Here is a 16,512-nt window from a genome sequence, read left to right as displayed (position 1 = left end):
GCGGGCGGGCTGGGGGTTTGGCGGAGGCTGCGCTCAGGCCAGGGCAGCAGGCGCCTGGAGTGACCAGCTGACGATGCCAGAATGCAACAGCCACGTTTATTTGAACTTTACAAGGTAGAAACCCCAAACAAGCCTGCAGGTAAAGAGCCCACAAGCACTTTCCTTAAGTTCAGGGTCTTGATGATTGGCAGTCCCAGGCCCGTCTGGTGTGGTGAGACCCATCTTCTCAGCCAAGTGGGGGCCCTGAACTCAAGGCCCCCCCGGAGGCCCGGTGGTCTGTGACTTCCCACACCAGGATGTCACTGTAGGCCACTGAGAAGAGCAGCCGCCGGGCAGATGGGGCAAACCTGCAGAGCTGCACCACGTCGTCATGGCCGGCAAAGTCCTGCACAGCCCCAGACTCACAGTCCATCAGCCTCAGCACACGCTCTGTGGGCAGATGGCACCGGGCTGAGCCTGGGCAGGCGAAGTGCGTGCCCGTCATACCCCGTGTCTGTGGAGCTCCGGGGCCCAGGGTCCAATCTGTGCTGGTGCCAGGACCTCTGGAGGAATGTGTGCTCAAAGCCCTGTGTCCTCCACATCCCAGGGCCCGCTACAGCTGGGACCAGGGGCAGCAAAACTAACAGGAGGGCCCATCAGCACCCACTGCCCCACCACATGGGGCTTGGTAGGCCCTAAGCTAGGCCACTGAGTCCCTCTGTTGAGGCCCTGGAGCTGGGTGCTGCAATCAGCAACCCACGCCCCTCATCTCCTGACCCTACAACTCCCCTGGGGCATGTGTCCTTACCCCACTTCAGGGATGAGGAACTCGGGGCACTGAGGTGAGAGGTATGTCTCAGGTGGGGGTATGGGTGAGTCCCCTCGGCTCCACTCAAGACAGGCTGGAGTCCCATTCCACCAGGACTCACCAGCAAAGCCAATGGCCATGAGGTGGGCTCCGGGGGACAGGCTCAGCGACACGGCATAGAACGGCAGTGGGATCCTCTCCACCACCTGTGGACAGTGAGTGTGAGCCTCCCTTCCCCAGCCCTGGGTTCCCGGCACCACACGGGGGTGGGCAGTACACATGCCTGCTTCTGGTGAAGGTTGTAGAAGACCACCTCTGGATGCACGCTGAGGCCTGCACACACCAGCAGTGCCCCATCCCAGGGGCAGAAGGCAACAAGACAGGGCAGGGGATGACTGGGAACCTGTGGAGGGGCAAAGCATGCTGTGGTCAGGTGGGCAGGCACGGTCCCCACCCCTGGTGCCCCTGGGACTCTTACCTCCGCGAGGGTGGGCGATGGGGAGCTCAGCCAGTCCACGAGCTCACAGTGGCCCCGAGGCCAATCGGCAGCCCAGATGCTGATGCGCTGGTCTGAGCTGGCAGCTAGCCACAGGTCTGCACCCTGTGCTCCGAAGTCTCCATACTGGGGGTGGGTAAGGGCCAATGGGTGCCTCCCGCCCTGCCCTACACAATCTCCCTCCCCCACCAGCTTCCCCCAGGCCAGGCCCTGCCAGCTCATGAAGCCACTTCACCTCTTTGTTCGTGCTCTGGATGGTGGAGATGAGAGCATCCCGGTGATCACTCAGTACACGGAAGGTCATCCCCGTGCGGAGGCGGCTCACAGCCACAAGCCCATCCTTGTCTCCGGAGAGGATGGTCTGACCTGGGCCAGCCAGGGCCACAGCATCACCCTGTGAACCCCTGGCCCCAGCCCAGACGGGTGACTACACGGCTGCCCCGCGGGCCCCCACGCCTCACCATCAGCAGAGTAGGCCACAGCCGTCAGCGCAGCCCGGTGGGGGTGCATCTTGAGCTGCATTGCAATCCGGGCGATGCTGAAGACACGCAGCGTGCCGTCACTGTAGCCAGCCACCACCTGCTGCTGCTCTGGGGGTCCGCAGGAGGGGGGGCTCCAAGCCAGACAGAGGCAGCTCTGAGGGAGGGAGGGAGACACGGGCACTCCCCTGGGGATGGGGAACGTGGGCCCAGCCCCAAGGCTGGGATGGACACTGAGGGAGGACACGGAGGCCAGGCAGGGCTGGGAGGTGGTCTGGGCTCGGCCCTGGTGCCCCCTAGTACCTGGTTCAGCACCTGGAACTGGATCAGGAGCTCCATACTGGCCAGGGACCACACTCTCACACTCCCATCATCACTGCATGTGGCCCAGTGGGACGCACTGGGGCTGAACACCACCTCGTTCACCTGCAAGGAGCCATCCAGCCCCCGCTGAGACCACGTGGCCCTCGGGCACAGGGGAGACACAACAGGGCCAGGTGTGTTCTGTCTTTTAAAGATATTTTTTTTTCCAAAGACTTTATTTATTTGAGAGAGAGAGACAATACAAGCAGAGGGAGGGACAGAGGGAGGAGAAGCAGACTCCCCGCTGAGCAGGGAGCCCGACAAGGAGCTGGATCCCAGGACCCCGGGATCATGACCCGAGCCGAAGTCAGCTGCTTAACCGAGTGAGCCTCCCAGGCGCCCCAAAAGATTCTATTTTTTTAACATAATCTTTACCCCCGACATGGGGCTCAAACTCACAACCCCAAGATCAAGGGTTGCACGCTCTGCCAAATGAGCCAGCTGGGCGCCCCTGGTGGGTCTTTTTTTTTTTTTTTTAAGATTTTATTTATTTATTTGACAGAGCGAGACAGTGAGAGAGGGAAAACAAGGAGGCAGAGTGGGAGAGGGAGAAGCAGGCTTCCTGCTGAGCAGGGAGCCCGACGCGGGGCTTGATCCCAGGAGCCTGGGATTATGACCTGAGCCGAAGGCAGACGCCTAACGACTGAGCCACCCAGGTGCCCCCCGGTGGGTCTTTCTGATGAGAGTACCCATCTCCGCACAGCCTGCCTGGCCCCATCCACCTCCGTGTGGCATGAAGAAACCATCCTGGCCTCCCTCCCAAGTGTCCCCACACAAGACCTGGGTGGCACAGAGTTATAAGAAGCCCCCTGGTCAGTCGAACCTCATGGCTCACTTGCTAAGACAGCACAGAAGGAACCATCCTGGCAGGCCCTGATAAGTGGTGACGTGACGATGTGTGATGACATGTTCCCAGAGGGCCGCACACGGAAGGTAAAGGAAGACAGCCGAGGCAGCAGAGCGCAGGATAAAGGAGATACAGAGGCCACGTACCCATGAGGGAACACAGAATGGTCTAGCCTGGAGCGTGAATTTCAAGGGTAAGTACAAACTCATAATACGGCTCATTTAAAAAAATAATTCAGCTGTTTGGCTGAGCAGCGACTGGCCCCTCTGGCACTTGGACCCCTAAGTCCATTTCCCACAGGAGGGGCCCCCAGACTCTGAGAAGGAACAGCCAAGTCTGGTTCTGGGCGGAGCTGCAGAGGGGGAGCCTGGAACACCTTGTCCTTCCACACGAGAGGGAAATCACCAGTGCCCATCAGCTCCAGTCAAGGACTCAGGACCCAAGAGTGTGGGTGCAGGCGGACGAATGAACACGGAACGCTATCTGGCACTGACCCACGCTACGCTACAGACAAACCTGTGAGGCTTCGTGCTCAGAGAAGGCCCACAGCCAGGGATGCCCAGAACAGGTGAGTCCACAGAATCAGAGTTGGTCAGTGAGTCCCAGGGGATGGACAGGTGAATCGGGGCGGGGGTGGGGTTGTTTAAAGGGTACGGGGCTTCCTTTTGGAGAGGTGAAATGCCCTAAAATGTGATCGTGGTGACGGTCGTGCAATTCTGTGAAGGTATCACCACCACAGACTTCAAGCGAATAAGGCAACGTGTACCTTGTACCTTAACACAGAGCCGTCACCAGAAATAAACAAGAAGCTCACGATACTCGCCCATCTCAAATTCAAGTTTCTTTGATGGCGACCATTATAACTGAACAAATGAACAGAAACTAAAAAAGAAAGAAAAAGGACTCGGGAGCCAACTCGAAGAACCTACCACTGGCTAAAGACGGGGCTTGATCAGCATCAAGAAAAACGGTGACCACGAGGAAGCTGGACCCATATTTCCATCCAGCAGCTCACACAGAGCCGCACAAACTTGTAGACCACCGCTGGAGGCTGAGGAACCAAGCCAGAACTCAGGAGACCCAGCCCAGGAGAGAGAGACTTGCCCACCCTGCAGCTCCTGCCTCAGCTCTACCTCGGAGAAAGCAAGCTCCCGAGGCCGTCTCTCCTGGGCAGGATCAGACCAGCACTACTGGCAAGTCGTACCCGAATAGTGAGTAATTCTACAAGCACAGTGCCACCAGGCAAGCAGCTCCTGACCAGACCCTGGCGCCTTCAGACCTCTCGGACCCCAGGGAACACAGGGCCGAGAGGCAGGTCTGACCCAGCCGGTGGGAGGTTCCAGGACAAAGCAGCTCGTTTTTTCAACAAATTACAAGAAAAAAAGTAAGAAAAAGGACAGAGGAGGCCAGAAGGCCTGGGTGGGGACGCCTGTGGGTCCTGTGTGGACAAGGGGTAAGCACGCAGCTCTAAGCTGTCCTCATCCGGGGACCTCCCGGACCACACACAACCCTGCTGACTGCTGGGCTTAAGACTTGGAACAGGTCGGGGAAAGGAAGGGTAGAGCAGGGCACGGAGGCTTCCCGCCCTGCCTCTGTCCAGGTTGGAAACGCCCTCACCTTGCTCCTGTGGCCACTGATGAGGCGGGTGCTGGTGCCCTCGGCCCAGCTGATGTACCAGAGCGTGCCTGCCGTGGTGCCCACCACGCCCATGTCCATGCTGTCGTGGAAGACCGCGCTCACAACGGCCCCGTCCAAGGTCAGCTCACGCTCCATCAACACAGAACTGGACCTGGGGTAGGGGGTAGGGGGCAGTGGATTGAAAGGGTGGCGGCAGCGGCGGCCCAGGAAGCCTGGTGTTCCAGGGATGTGTCCCTGTCTTCAGGCTGCAGGCCACAGGCCACCCCCCGGTCCGGGACACCACCCCCCTGACCCACCCCCCAACCCCTGGGCACAGTGACGCACACGGCAGCTCACCTGGCACGCGAGCCCTTGCACCTCAGCTCCAGCACGGCCCCCACCGCCCACAGGCGCACTCGCCTGGTGTTGCTGCCGCTGACCAGCCGCGCCCCCGAGCACAGCAGCACTCCTGGGAGGCAGGAGTGGCATAAGCCCCTTCCCCAGAGCCCAGAGCTCGAGACCAGGTCCCCTGGGAAGAGGCCAGGGCACCCACCAATCTCGCCGTCGTCCGCGTCCCAGGCCAGGAAGCAGCGGCCGGCACGGGCGTCCCAGACGCAGACCTGGCCGGTGCTGGAGCCGCAGTACAGCAGAGGTGCGGCCCCGAAGCAGAGCGAGGTCAGCTCACCCGCCCCCACCTCCTCAGGGACGGGCTCTTGCCGCACCTGACAAGACACAAGGGCAGCGTGCGTCAGCAACGTCCTGGGGCCTGGCCAGACCCCATCTCCAGAGCACCCTCGGAGTCCTGGCACCTGGAGGTGGGTGCTGGTCCCACGCTGCCGCAGGAACCACACGGTGATGGCACCTTGGCCCACGCAGACCAGCTCGCCAGCATCCCAGGGGTTGAAGGCCACGTCGTGCACGGGCGCGGGGAGGTGGGCGGAGGACAGGAGTTCATAGGTGGCCATGCTCCACAGGGCCAGAGCGCGGTCCCCGTAGTCCCCTGGCGAAGGCACATGCTAGCTGCATCAGCTGCCCAGGGGTCCCAAGACGGGCAGGGAAGTCCAGAGGCCACTGTCCTCACCACACCCCAACTGACCCAGTGTGACAAGGAGCTCATCATCTGGCGAAAATGCCAGGGCTTGCACTGCGGTACTGTGGTAAGAAATGAGGTGCCGGCAGGAGCCCCCCGGCACATTCCAGATGCGGATGTGGCAGCGGGAGGCGGTGCCGCTGCAGCCCGAGGCAGAGGCCAGGACCTGGCGGGCAGGAGGGCAGGCTGTCAGCAGGGAGGGGGTGGCCCACGGGCCCATCCTGGTTCTGGCTGGACAGAAGGCTGGAGCGGCATCCCCCATCCTGCTCTGGAGGTGAGAGCCAGCCGTGGTTCTCAAGAATGCAGGCTCTGACCTGCACGTCAGCCCTAGGTGTACAGGGCGGGGTGCAAGGCGGGCACCTGAGCGTCGTGGCTAAGGGCCAGGGTGGAGATCTCCTCGGGGTGGCCGAGCCAGTGCTGCTGGGCGCCAGAATGCAGGTCCTCCACCACCACCAGGCAGCCGCACGTGTAGGCAAAGAAACCTGTGGGCAGGGAGGGCACCCCGGAGCCAGTTGGCCGGGGCCCGGAGGTACATCCTTCCCTGTTTGCTTACAGAGCCCACTCCGAGGCCAGAACACAAGAGGCTACCAGGAGAACGCGTCTTGGCTCGGGCACTGTTCCTACCCTGCCACCCAAACCCCTTACGATGGCAAGAGCTCACGGGCTCTCCCTGGGGCCTGTCCTAGGGGCAGACAGAGCTGGGCCCCTCCCTGCAGCTTCTGGGCTGGGAGCAGGATGCGCGCCCACCTGTATCTGGCTTCCAGACCACATTGGCCCGCCCGTTCCCGTTGTAGCCCACAACGGCCTTCAGGAGCAGACGCTCAATGCCGGTGTTGGACACAGAGGCGCTCTGCGAGGACAGAAAGAGGATGCTGGGGTGCCCGCACAGTGCCCGCCCACCCCTCCAACTCAGGCTCTCCCCCATCAGGCTGGGGCCTGGGATGACGCCTTGGGAGATGCAGGCTCCCAGGAGACAAACGGCAGGAACGCAGGCCCCAAAACCCGCACAAGAAGCCGGCAGAGCTGAGGGTGCAGACAGAAAAGTGCGAGGGGGTGTGTCGGAGGCACCTGGAGGGCAGGGAGGCCAGGTAAGAGCAGCAAGACCTGGGGGGGGGGTGTCTTGGGGAGGGCACAGGTGCGAGAGTAGGAAATGGGAAGCAGCCAGGGCCAAAAGGGAGGGCTCATCAGGACACCACCCGGGGCCCCTTTGGGCATCTGCAGGACAGCGAGAGCCTTGGCCAGTCAAGCCAGAGTGCAGGCACAGGGTGGATGAGTCACCTGCAGGGGAACTGTCACCAAGATCTACATCAAAGCCCTGTCACCAAAGCTGTGAGCTTTGGAAGCCACCCCGGGGAGACCCCAGAAAACCGAGTTTCCTAGAGAGAAAGAACACTCCCTGTAACTACAGGGCCATGCCACCCCCACTTCTGGGCCCGCTGAGTGTCTGCTTGTGCAAGGGCCTGCAAGAGTCCTTCACCCCCACTGACCCTGGCCAGCAGGGAGGTCTTATGGCGCGCCAGGAAGTGCCTATAGCAGTCGGGGCGAGGAGAGGGATGCACCTGAGCTCTTCCAACGCTCCGAGCACCTGACAGGGACAAGGAAGAGGCCTCGAAACATCAAAGCGCCCATAACCCCTCAGAGACCCCTCCCTGTACACAGTCACCCGGTGCTGCTGGGTGGGACAAGTGTCTGAGCCACAGCAGGCATGTGGGGTCAGAGGGCGCAGATGGGCCACATCCCACTGCTAGCCAGGCCCAGCTGGGGCTCAGACTAGCCTACTTGTCCTGTAGCTCATCTCACAGAGTAAACCTCAGCCTGAGAAGCGGATGGGCCTCCCTTAGGCCACCTGGAGCCCACGGAACACCTTGGTCAGTCATGAGTATCCCCACCCCCCCCGCTGCCCCTCTTCTGCTTACTGGACCAGTTATGGGGGTGGGGACCCATGCTGAGGCCCCAGGGGGCCCCTGGAGACCCCCAGCCCCCGTCTCCAGCCCCACTGGCTTCCTTCACCAGCATGGGCAGCAGGCTTGAGGCCTGATGGAGCCCCTTAGGGCTATGGCTCTCCTCAGAGGGTCCTTCTTCATCTGAGAAGGCACCTGGGGAGAGGGGGAGAAGGGAGCAGTGAGAGGAAGGAGCAGAGCAACGTTGCCCCCACCCCCGCCCCCCCAGGCCTGGACCAGAGACACACCCAGCAGTCCCTCCTGGGTCCTCCCCCCTTACCACCATCACCCTTGAGGGGTCCAGCACAGATGCCCAGCTGGAGTGGGGATGCCGGGGATGGCTCAGGCACCTGCTGCCGGGGGAGCCCATTGGCCCCAGATACCGTGTCCTCCAGCTGCCTTGCATCCACGCCTGGAGACAGAAAGAGTCAGCCTGTACCACACACCCCCAGTTCCACACTAGGAACCCCAGGAAAGGAAGGGGCGCTATGCCACCCACAGGGACTGAAGAGCCAGCACCAAAGATGATCACAAAGCCTGCCCCTGCGGTAGGGCCACTCACTAGTCTCACAGGTCAGGGGTGCCCCAGCTGAGTCTCCGGCACTGCAAAGGCAACAAGAGATCAGATGGGAGAGTGTAGCTAAAGGCCAGTGGACACAGCTCTAGGACAGACACTTACCTTCCTGGGGGTGACCTCTCCAGGGGACCCAGAATGTCCCAGAGGAATATGGCATCCCCCACGCTAAGGAGCTGCTGCTGGTCAGGGGTGAAGGCCACGGCGTGTACGGGCTCTGAGTGGCCGATATACACCTGGAGGCAAGGGGAGTCAGAGACAGACCATCGAGGCACAGCTAGGGCACCACGGTCCTCCTGGCACTGGGCAGAAGCAGCACTTCACGCTGCAAGATAGTGGATGTATCCTGTAGACCTGGCTGAGAGTCCCCAACCCGCCAGACAGGGATGCGAGGAGGAGGCTCTCAGGGGTGTCAGGCCCCAACAGGCACAAGGGAGTTGCGGATCTCATCCTCTACCCTCCCTCCCACCCACCTGCCATGCACCTGCCTGTGGCCCCCACCTGGCAGCCGGGGCAGGCCTTCATCGGGTAGTCCCACACCTTGATGGCCCGGTCAGCGGCCGTCAGCAAGAAGCGGGCGTCCCGGCTGAGGGCCAGGGAAGGGCAGGCCACAGGGTGGACACCTGGCAGCTGCAAGAAGCCTTCTTGTCAGTCGGTGAGGAAAGAGCGGAAATCACAGAGCCCCGGACATGGGAAGTCGCCCTTCTCGAGAAATGCCACTTCCGAGGAGTAGCAGACAGCCCAGGCCTCCCCCTCCTCGAGGCACTGGAAGCACTAACGCTGGAGCCCGGAGGGAAGAGGAGGTCAAACTGCCGACCACAGCCCTGGGCTCACCTCGCGGACCACGCGGCCTGACGTGGTATCCAGCACCATGATCGCGTTAAAGGACGTGGACACCAGTAGGTGGCCAGGGGGTCCAGGGCCAAAGCAGATGGCCACAGCCGAGTCCAGGCGGCTGTTGGCCAGGTCCAGGGCACCGACATCAATTTGCAGCAGCTGGGGGAGAGCAGCAAGCAGCCACCGGGCAGGGCCTCCAGGCAGAGCTTGCACCCCCAGCGCCAGAGCACGGGAGGTGAGCAGCCTCAGGAACCCACCCACTGCACCCTGCCTGCCTGTGGCTTACACGTCCTATGTCTATGAGTTGAGGCAGCAAAGATCAGCTCTTCTCAGGGGTGAGCCTGACCTCCCAACTGCCCCCTCCCACTCCACACAGGGCCAAGGAGAGCCCCTGCCCCTCCCTGCTCCCTCCACCCTGGTGGAACCCGGGATAGCCATGTGGCTGCCGGCTACGAATATATGCATGGAGTCTGCCGGCCAGGCCAGCATGGACACACTAAGATTCCAGCTGACTCACCTCTCCTAGGGAGGCTGCGTTCATGACAGTCACCACATGCCTGGAGGGGCCCACGAAGGCCAGCAGACGGCTATCCCCGCTAACCACCAGGGCATTGGGGGTTGGGTGTGCGTCCCGGCACACCATGTTAGCTGCCGGCAGCACGGAGGCACAGGGTTAACTGGGTGGAGCCCCAAACCTGCCCCCAGCTGTGGCAAACAGACAGCAGTGGGCACGAGCTACGGCTGGGGTAGCTGGGGCTCTCCTGGACCACGACCGGCTGCCAAGTGATCGCCTGGCTGACCCAAGTTACTACCAAGCGGCCACAAGAGGAAATACATTCCCTCGGGTGACCCAACCCCCACGGAGTGCTCAGGCCATTCACCTCCTCCCGGGGCAGGGTTGGCACAAACCCTCACTGACCTTTTGTTTTGGGGGGCCTCAGAAGTTCTAAAACCACACTCACCCGGGAGCTGTAGGTAGTGAGCAACCCCCACCCCACGGGGACCAGATAAGGACATGGTCAGGAGGCTGGACGGGGCAGCACGGGGGCCTGACCTGCCACACGCAGGATGCGGCAAGGGGTGCTGGCACAGTGGTACTGGGCCAAGGTGCCCCAGGAGCAAGAGCTGAACAGGAGGCTGCCGTCGGGGCTGGCGGCCAGGCCGGTGACTGGTCCTCGGTGACACCTGCACCACACAGGGACAACCACTGCCCTGGCCCTGAGCTGCACCATCCCAGACCGCTCACAGCTGGTCCTGCCTGAGTCCCCAAGGGGCAGGAGGGCGTTGGGGCTTTCTGTGGATGGCCCTTCCCTGCCCGGCCCAGCTGCCCACATACCACCTCAGCTTCCGCCACAGGTGTCTGTGGGGCTGGAGACAACTGGGCACCCACCTGTGCTCCATCAGAACCTCAGCAGCCTCCAGGCTGAAGGAACGGACGGCCCCACTGCTGAAGCCGCAGAATAAGGCTGGCCGCATGGGGTGGAAGGCGATGGTACACGGGGCATCCTCATCGGACCTCAAGTCATAGAGCTGGAGAGTGGGGTCCATGAGGGTGGGCAGGGGTGGGGCTACCAGTTGGCCTCAAGAGCCTGAGAGCCCATCTCTCCAGGTGGCCCCACGGACCCTCCAGTGCTCCACGCCTGCCTGGGCCCCACCCACTGGCCCTCAGTCCCTCCCTCTGCGATGGCTTTCTTCTGGCTGTACCCCACCTGCTGCAAGGTCGCCAGGTCCCAGACGCGGACAGTGTGGTCCCGGGACACCGTGGCCAGCTGCCCTCGGCTGCCCTCGGTGGCCAAGGCCAGCACCGGAGCGGTGTGGGAGCGAACCAGCATGCTATAGTCCCGGGACGGGACATCTAGGAAGCCCAGGTGGCCGGAGGACGTGGTAGACAGCACACGTTGACCATCAGGGCTGATGCACACTGAAGTGACTGGGCCCTCGTGCTCTGCGGACAGACTGGCTCGGTGACCTCCCAGGCCCCCACCACAACACAGACAAACCCATTTCCTTGCTCTCCGTGGGGTAGGACAGGCAGCTCCCCGACGACCACCTACTCCCGGGCTCAGGACTTGACCCCCTGGAGCCCTGGGACTGACGTCTAGCCAGGGGATGACCCAGGGACACGACCCTCCCAGGACACCTCGGATGCCAAGACGGTTTCATGGTCCCACCTGCCTCTAGAAGCACAGAGGAGAAGTCCAGGGGCCAGAGGCGCAGGTAGCCATCCTCGGAGCCCATGGCACATAGGGCCTGGGACACGCTGAGGCTGCTGATGCAAATGCCAGGGCCTAGGGGGTGGGCAAGGTCACCCCACAGCATCACAGTGGCTCCCCCCCCCATGCAGCAACGTACCCACCTACCCGAGCTGAAGGTCTGCTTCTGTGAGAGAGGGCCACTGGGGCTCCGCGTGGGCAGGAGGCGGCGAGCGTGCCGCACGGCCATGCGCTGGTGGTCGATCTCCAAGATGTGGCCACTGTGGCCGCACACGTAGCTGCTCAGGGAGGCGACAGGTAAGGGCTGAAGAGCCAGGAGGGAACAGGACCCAGCCAGTTACGGGGGTGAGGATAGAGCTCACAGCGTATGGCCGTCCTGACCGAAGGCCAGGTCAGTCAGCTCCAGCAGGCGGTGCTCCCCCAAGTCCACAGGACAGGAGCGCAGCTGGCCCCCCCGCAGCCGCCACAGCTGCACACTGCCTTGCCCGCACGACGCCATCCTGCAGGCAGAAGCGCGACACTGCAGTGGCCCCCAAGCCAGGGAGCCGCAGGCTCAGCCCCTATCGGGGCCCGTGGCTGCCAAGGCCTCATCCCAGCACTGCAAGGACAGCACCATCACCTGGTTTCGTCAAAAAGGGCCACCTCAAATGCCTGGATGTCAACCCTGGTGTGCACCTTTGCGAGAAGGGCTGCCGCACCGCCTCGTCCCACCTGGGCTGTACCCCAGGCCACCACCATCTGCAACAAGCCCATACTGAGTGCCCGCGGCCCACCACCGACCCTGCCTGGCCTGCCCCAGGCCTCAGCTTTCCTTCCCTACACAAGCCCGCCTGAGCGCTCGGTGGCTGAGGGGTTGGGGACATTGGCCCTACGGCCCAGAAGAAGCTATAGGTGTACCCCTGGGCTTCCACACTCGAAACTAGGCCCGTCTGTGGGAAGAGAGAAAACACCGACCCGCAAGCAGAGACAGGCCCGGGCTGAGACATGCAACGCATCAGATGCACCTGACTTCAGGACGGCTGACCCGCCAAACACGGCCAGCAGGACAGCAACTCCGTCCACAGGCCTGACAACACGAGGCACCACACAGGGTGCACAGGGCAGGCGGCTTGCCAGGGGAGCTCTGCTTCCTAAGTGCTTAGGACTCTGCCTGCACCCCGGCACAGGCCACCCCACCTCCCTGACCCGGCCCCGGTACCATCCTCCCATGGCGGTCCTTGCCGACGCCGCAGAGCAGCGCCCCACTGTTGGAAAAGCTGCGGATGGAAAGAAGGCAGTCAGCGTGGCGGGGGCTGGGTCCCCACCCCTCTCAGAGGCCCCACGCCCACCTAAGGGAACAGAGGGAGTGGGCCGGGCTCCGGAACAGGGACAGGCACTCCCCGGTGTGGAAGTCCCAGAGGCGCAGCATGCTTGGGGGCCGGGCCTGGGCCGAGGCCAGCAGCAAGCTGCTCCCATCCAGCGCCAGGGCAGAAACCTGGAGGAGGTGGTAGGTTGAGGGGACAGCACTGGGCCCGCAGGCATAAGCCTCCCCTGGGTCGGGCAGGTGGCGCCCACCTTGTCCGTGTGGCCAAGAAAGAACCGCTGCTCACGGGTGTCGATGCGCAGGACGACGATGACCGCGTGGCAGGGATACACCACAGCAGCCCCGTCCTTAGTCCACAGGGCCTGTGCACAGGGGCCAGACATGGATGTCACAGGCTGCTTGGCCTCCACTCTCCACAACCCCAGCACATCCCCTGCCGTGTCAGGAGCGCGCGCGCGCGCACACACACACACACACACTCACACACACACACACACACACACACACATTCAAAACCTCCTCCAAACCCTGTCTGCAATACTAGAAACTCTGGGGTTGAGGTAACAAAATACCAGGACCCACAGACACTCAATCCATGTCTAGAAGGACCTGGCAAGCACAGGACCCAAAACTAGCACCCACACCAGCCCCACACACCAAACAAGCATCAAAGCCTCATGGGACACGTGAGAGCTCTCAGGTCTAGGGAAGCTCAAGCACCCAGGCTGTGCTAACGTGGACTGCGCTTGCGACAGAAGAAAGGGATGCCGGGTTGGGAAGTCCACACTTCTGCTGAACAAATGCCGAGTTTTGTGCAGACACGGGCAGAGCCAAGCATCCACAGTGGGGGGACAGAGGGGTGAGGGACTCCACACCCTGAGGAAGCTTAGATGTCCACATAGCTACCCTACAGAGACATGGGCTTTTCCCATTGCCCCCTCTACGTAACTGACACTCACACAGCCCAGTAAGAGTGCCGGATCCCTCACCCATTTGGTACTGTGGCCCCCAAAGCCAATGACTCCCTTGAGCCTCAGGATCGGATCCGGGAGAAAGCTCTGAAACAGGCAAACTCACGGTGAGACGCCAGGAGGTGAGGCTCCCATCCCCCTGGGACTGCACCAGCCCAGGCTAGTTTCTCCCTCCCAAGAAAGCAATGCAGTCCTGGGTGGTTTCTGCCAGCTGCCCTGTGTCAGGAAGCCAGGATCTGGCCAGAGTGCCAGACCCTTTGGGGACCCCAGCTCCTGCCCCTGCCTGCGCTCCAAGACCTCCAAAGATCACCTGGTGCCTCCTTATCCTTGGTTGGAAGAGATTCTTGTCCAGAGCCATCTCCTGCTCATTCTGCTTTCTGCCAGAACGCTGGATGACAAAAGGTTTCAGAGACCCAGCAACCCTTACCCACACCTCATCAAGGCTCCACCCACCTCAGTGAAATGCCTTACCCCTCACCTTCCTGGGGGTAGGCACTGACCTCGTGCACAGCCACATCCTCCAGCGCCACAGGCACCATGGTCGGCTTAGGAGCGGACACGTGAACACCGTTGCCAGCCGCATGCTTGTCAGTGACCTCTGGCCCAGCCGAGCGCTCTCGGCTACGGTCACTGGGGCCACTCGTACTGGGGACCTCTGAGCGCGCACAGAACAAGCTGACCTCTGGAAGGGGCCTGGGCACTGAGGGGGCCTGGCAAAACCGCAGGGGCACAAGTGCCTATCAGGACCCTGAGGCCACCACCCTCCAGCCCCATCTCTAAGAACAAAGGAGCACTCACGGCTATGGGGCCAAACACCTGGACCATGGAGGGCAGAGTGTCCTGGAAGGCATTACTGAAAGCCACCGGGCGAGGGAGAACCTGCAACATGCGCCCCAGGAAATCTGGAATGGAACCAAAGGCCACAGAAGCCACTGAACAGAGTGCACAGAGGCCTGGGGAGAGCATGGTCACAGTGCCTCGTCCACTCCTCCAAAGCCACAGCAACAGCTCAGCCCACCCTTCTGCCCCGGGCCCCAGCATGCCCTCCTAGTTGGAAAGTTTGAAAACACCAGGCACCCTACAAAACCTCCCACGTGATCCTGGCATCTCAGGACAGCCTTGGGGCTAGCCCTGGCCCCTGTGGGCACCTCCCTGCCAGGTTTGCCACCCCCATACAGTATCAACACTCCCTCCCGTGAAACTCCACGTCCCTGTAGGCTTGAGCCTACGTCTCTGGTGACTCCATAGGCCCACCTGCCTTAGGAGGGGAACAGCTCTTCCAAACTGGTTCAGGAGATGCTTTTGAGCTGTCACTTGGAAACCTCGACAGGGCAGAGAGAAACTTAGTGTCCAGGGACCACCCCGACCTCCCTTCACTGACCTCCCGCAGGATGGGCAGAGCTGCTCACCGGATGTGGACATAGTGGTCATACCAGCTCTCCCCCTTTGGCACCGGGAATGCCATTTCTCGAGGTACAGGTGTGACAGGCAGCTTTGCCCGCTGGGCCTCAGCCATGGTAACAGCTACAAAGAGCAGAGCCGGTCTAGGGAAGGAAGCCCATCCAGCTCCCTCTTCCAGCCCAGGCGAGTCTCAACACCAGATGCCACCAGCCCAGCCACCACCACCCCCTGCCCCCCAAGGTGCCTCAGGAGCTGGGGGGCTCCAAGATGGCACAGCACAGGCGTTTCCATCACGGGCTGGAATGTCAGCCCCTCCTGCTGAGAACTCAGGGATGGGGGGAGAGAGCTGGAGCAGACAGGCTGCAGGATGACCACAGGATGTAAGTACAGCACTCACCGGGGTCAAAGCACAGGTCGCTGGTGTAGAGACTCTTCACGAGCAGACTAGCGCACAGCTTGACGCTCTTGAGGTGACCGTAGCGCCGGTTTAGGTACACCAGGAGAATGTCATGCAAATCAAGCTGTAGGCATGTCCAACGGGCACCAGAGGGGGCAACATTGGCCAGCTCTGAAGAACGCGAGCCAAGATCAGTGCCTACAGTCTCACCAGCCAGCCCAGAGCACTGTGTACTTGGCCTGCCCCAACCACAATGTCCCCCCAGCACCACCTGTCCTTGCACCTGGGACTGCCCACCTTCCTCTCCGCTCTCAGGCCGCCTCTCCTGGACTACCGCAGCCCGTTCATGCCCCGTTTCCACATCACCTTTTACAGATAACCCAGCCTCACAGATGAAGGGAAATTGCAGCCACGTGGCCGTAGACTTGAACTCCTTGAAGAGGTTGGAGAAGGACACACGGATGACCTGGCTGTCCTGCAAGGCACAGCATGACCATGAGGAGACCAGAAGGACTACAGGAATGCAGCACCACCCCCGATCCCCACTCCCAAGCTTGGCACCTCGGTGGCCACATCCAGGTGAATGACGAAGTGCTTGGCTGGCAGGGGCCTGAAGAGCACGTACAGGTACCGGCCGGTCAGCCCCAAAGATTGGGTACTGGTTTTGGGGAGCTGGATGTAATTGCCGGCAGAGACAGAACCCCGGATGCGATACACAGTGCATTTTAGAGTCTTATCCTAAAAAGAGGCAGAGAGGAGGCAGCACTGTCCACCAAGAGACGCCGAGAAGGGCACCATCGGCGTGCCCCTGGGGTGGTTCTGACAGGTTTCTCAGGACAGAAGGGATCTCTACCGCTGCTGCCAAGTCCCCAGGCCCACTTACAGTGACAGGAGCCACATCGCCTTCCTTAGTGGACCGCTTCCACTCGCCCACCTTGAAGTGTCTAAAGACGTTGAGGAACGGGTGCTGCCACACTGGGGAGCCATGAAGGTGTGAGGACCCCCATGGGCATGAAGGTGCGTCCCCAGATGCCAGGCCCCCGCCGGTAAGGGGCGACATCCCGCTGTGGGCCTCCAGACCTCCCAGGGAGGGGCCAAAAGCTGGGTCTGTGCTACGCCACCACCCCCGCGGTGACAGCCATTACTGCGCGCCAGCCCCCGGTTCCCACCGGCCCCCGCCGCCCCGGTGCCCCCCCC

The 16,512-nt window shown here is 62.0% G+C and overlaps 1 protein-coding gene across 4 annotated transcripts; it reads right to left on the bottom strand.

The window, feature by feature from the left end:
- Window positions 1–56: 56 nt before the first annotated feature.
- WDR90 (WD repeat domain 90) lies at window positions 57–16,464 on the bottom strand. Of its 4 annotated transcripts, none has more exons than XM_027611790.2 (42): window positions 16,199–16,464; window positions 15,877–16,053; window positions 15,613–15,790; window positions 15,316–15,486; window positions 14,927–15,041; window positions 14,772–14,839; window positions 14,316–14,419; window positions 14,018–14,227; window positions 13,828–13,905; window positions 13,506–13,604; window positions 12,798–12,908; window positions 12,572–12,717; window positions 12,442–12,499; window positions 11,863–11,981; window positions 11,606–11,743; window positions 11,391–11,521; window positions 11,202–11,318; window positions 10,740–10,975; window positions 10,421–10,560; window positions 10,085–10,215; window positions 9,548–9,678; window positions 9,028–9,189; window positions 8,695–8,823; window positions 8,299–8,429; window positions 8,182–8,222; window positions 7,900–8,031; window positions 7,596–7,775; window positions 7,167–7,264; window positions 6,427–6,529; window positions 6,040–6,161; window positions 5,686–5,845; window positions 5,399–5,589; window positions 5,143–5,311; window positions 4,947–5,058; window positions 4,590–4,761; window positions 2,066–2,188; window positions 1,745–1,919; window positions 1,519–1,649; window positions 1,266–1,409; window positions 1,071–1,190; window positions 909–993; window positions 57–429 (listed from the first exon to the last, which is right to left on the bottom strand). In XM_027611790.2, exons 1-42 carry the CDS (start codon window positions 16,373–16,375, stop codon window positions 227–229), a joined length of 5,718 nt encoding a protein of 1,905 aa, XP_027467591.2. In that variant the 5' UTR covers window positions 16,376–16,464; the 3' UTR covers window positions 57–226. The 4 variants fall into 4 exon arrangements, with proteins under 4 accessions (XP_027467591.2, XP_027467592.2, XP_027467594.2 ...); XM_027611791.2 differs by having other exon boundaries at window positions 12,442–12,487; XM_027611793.2 differs by having other exon boundaries at window positions 13,536–13,604.
- Window positions 16,465–16,512: the final 48 nt, after the last annotated feature.

This window comes from Zalophus californianus, chromosome 10, assembly GCF_009762305.2.
Source record: "Zalophus californianus isolate mZalCal1 chromosome 10, mZalCal1.pri.v2, whole genome shotgun sequence".
Lineage (NCBI taxonomy): Eukaryota > Metazoa > Chordata > Mammalia > Carnivora > Otariidae > Zalophus > Zalophus californianus.
Note: the sequence above shows the minus strand (reverse complement) of the source record. Positions and strands in the feature narration are given on the sequence as shown.

Coding starts and splice junctions, on each gene's coding strand:
- WDR90 (XM_027611790.2), bottom strand. CDS start 16,375: ATGTCGCCCCTTACCGGCGGGGGCCTGGCATCTGGGGACGCACCTTCA. Junction 10,216..10,420: donor GAGGTTCTGATGGAGCACAG/GTGGGTGCCCAG, acceptor TGTGTGGTGCAG/GTGTCACCGAGGACCAGTCA. Junction 9,190..9,547: donor ACGCAGCCTCCCTAGGAGAG/GTGAGTCAGCTG, acceptor GCTCTCCCCCAG/CTGCTGCAAATTGATGTCGG.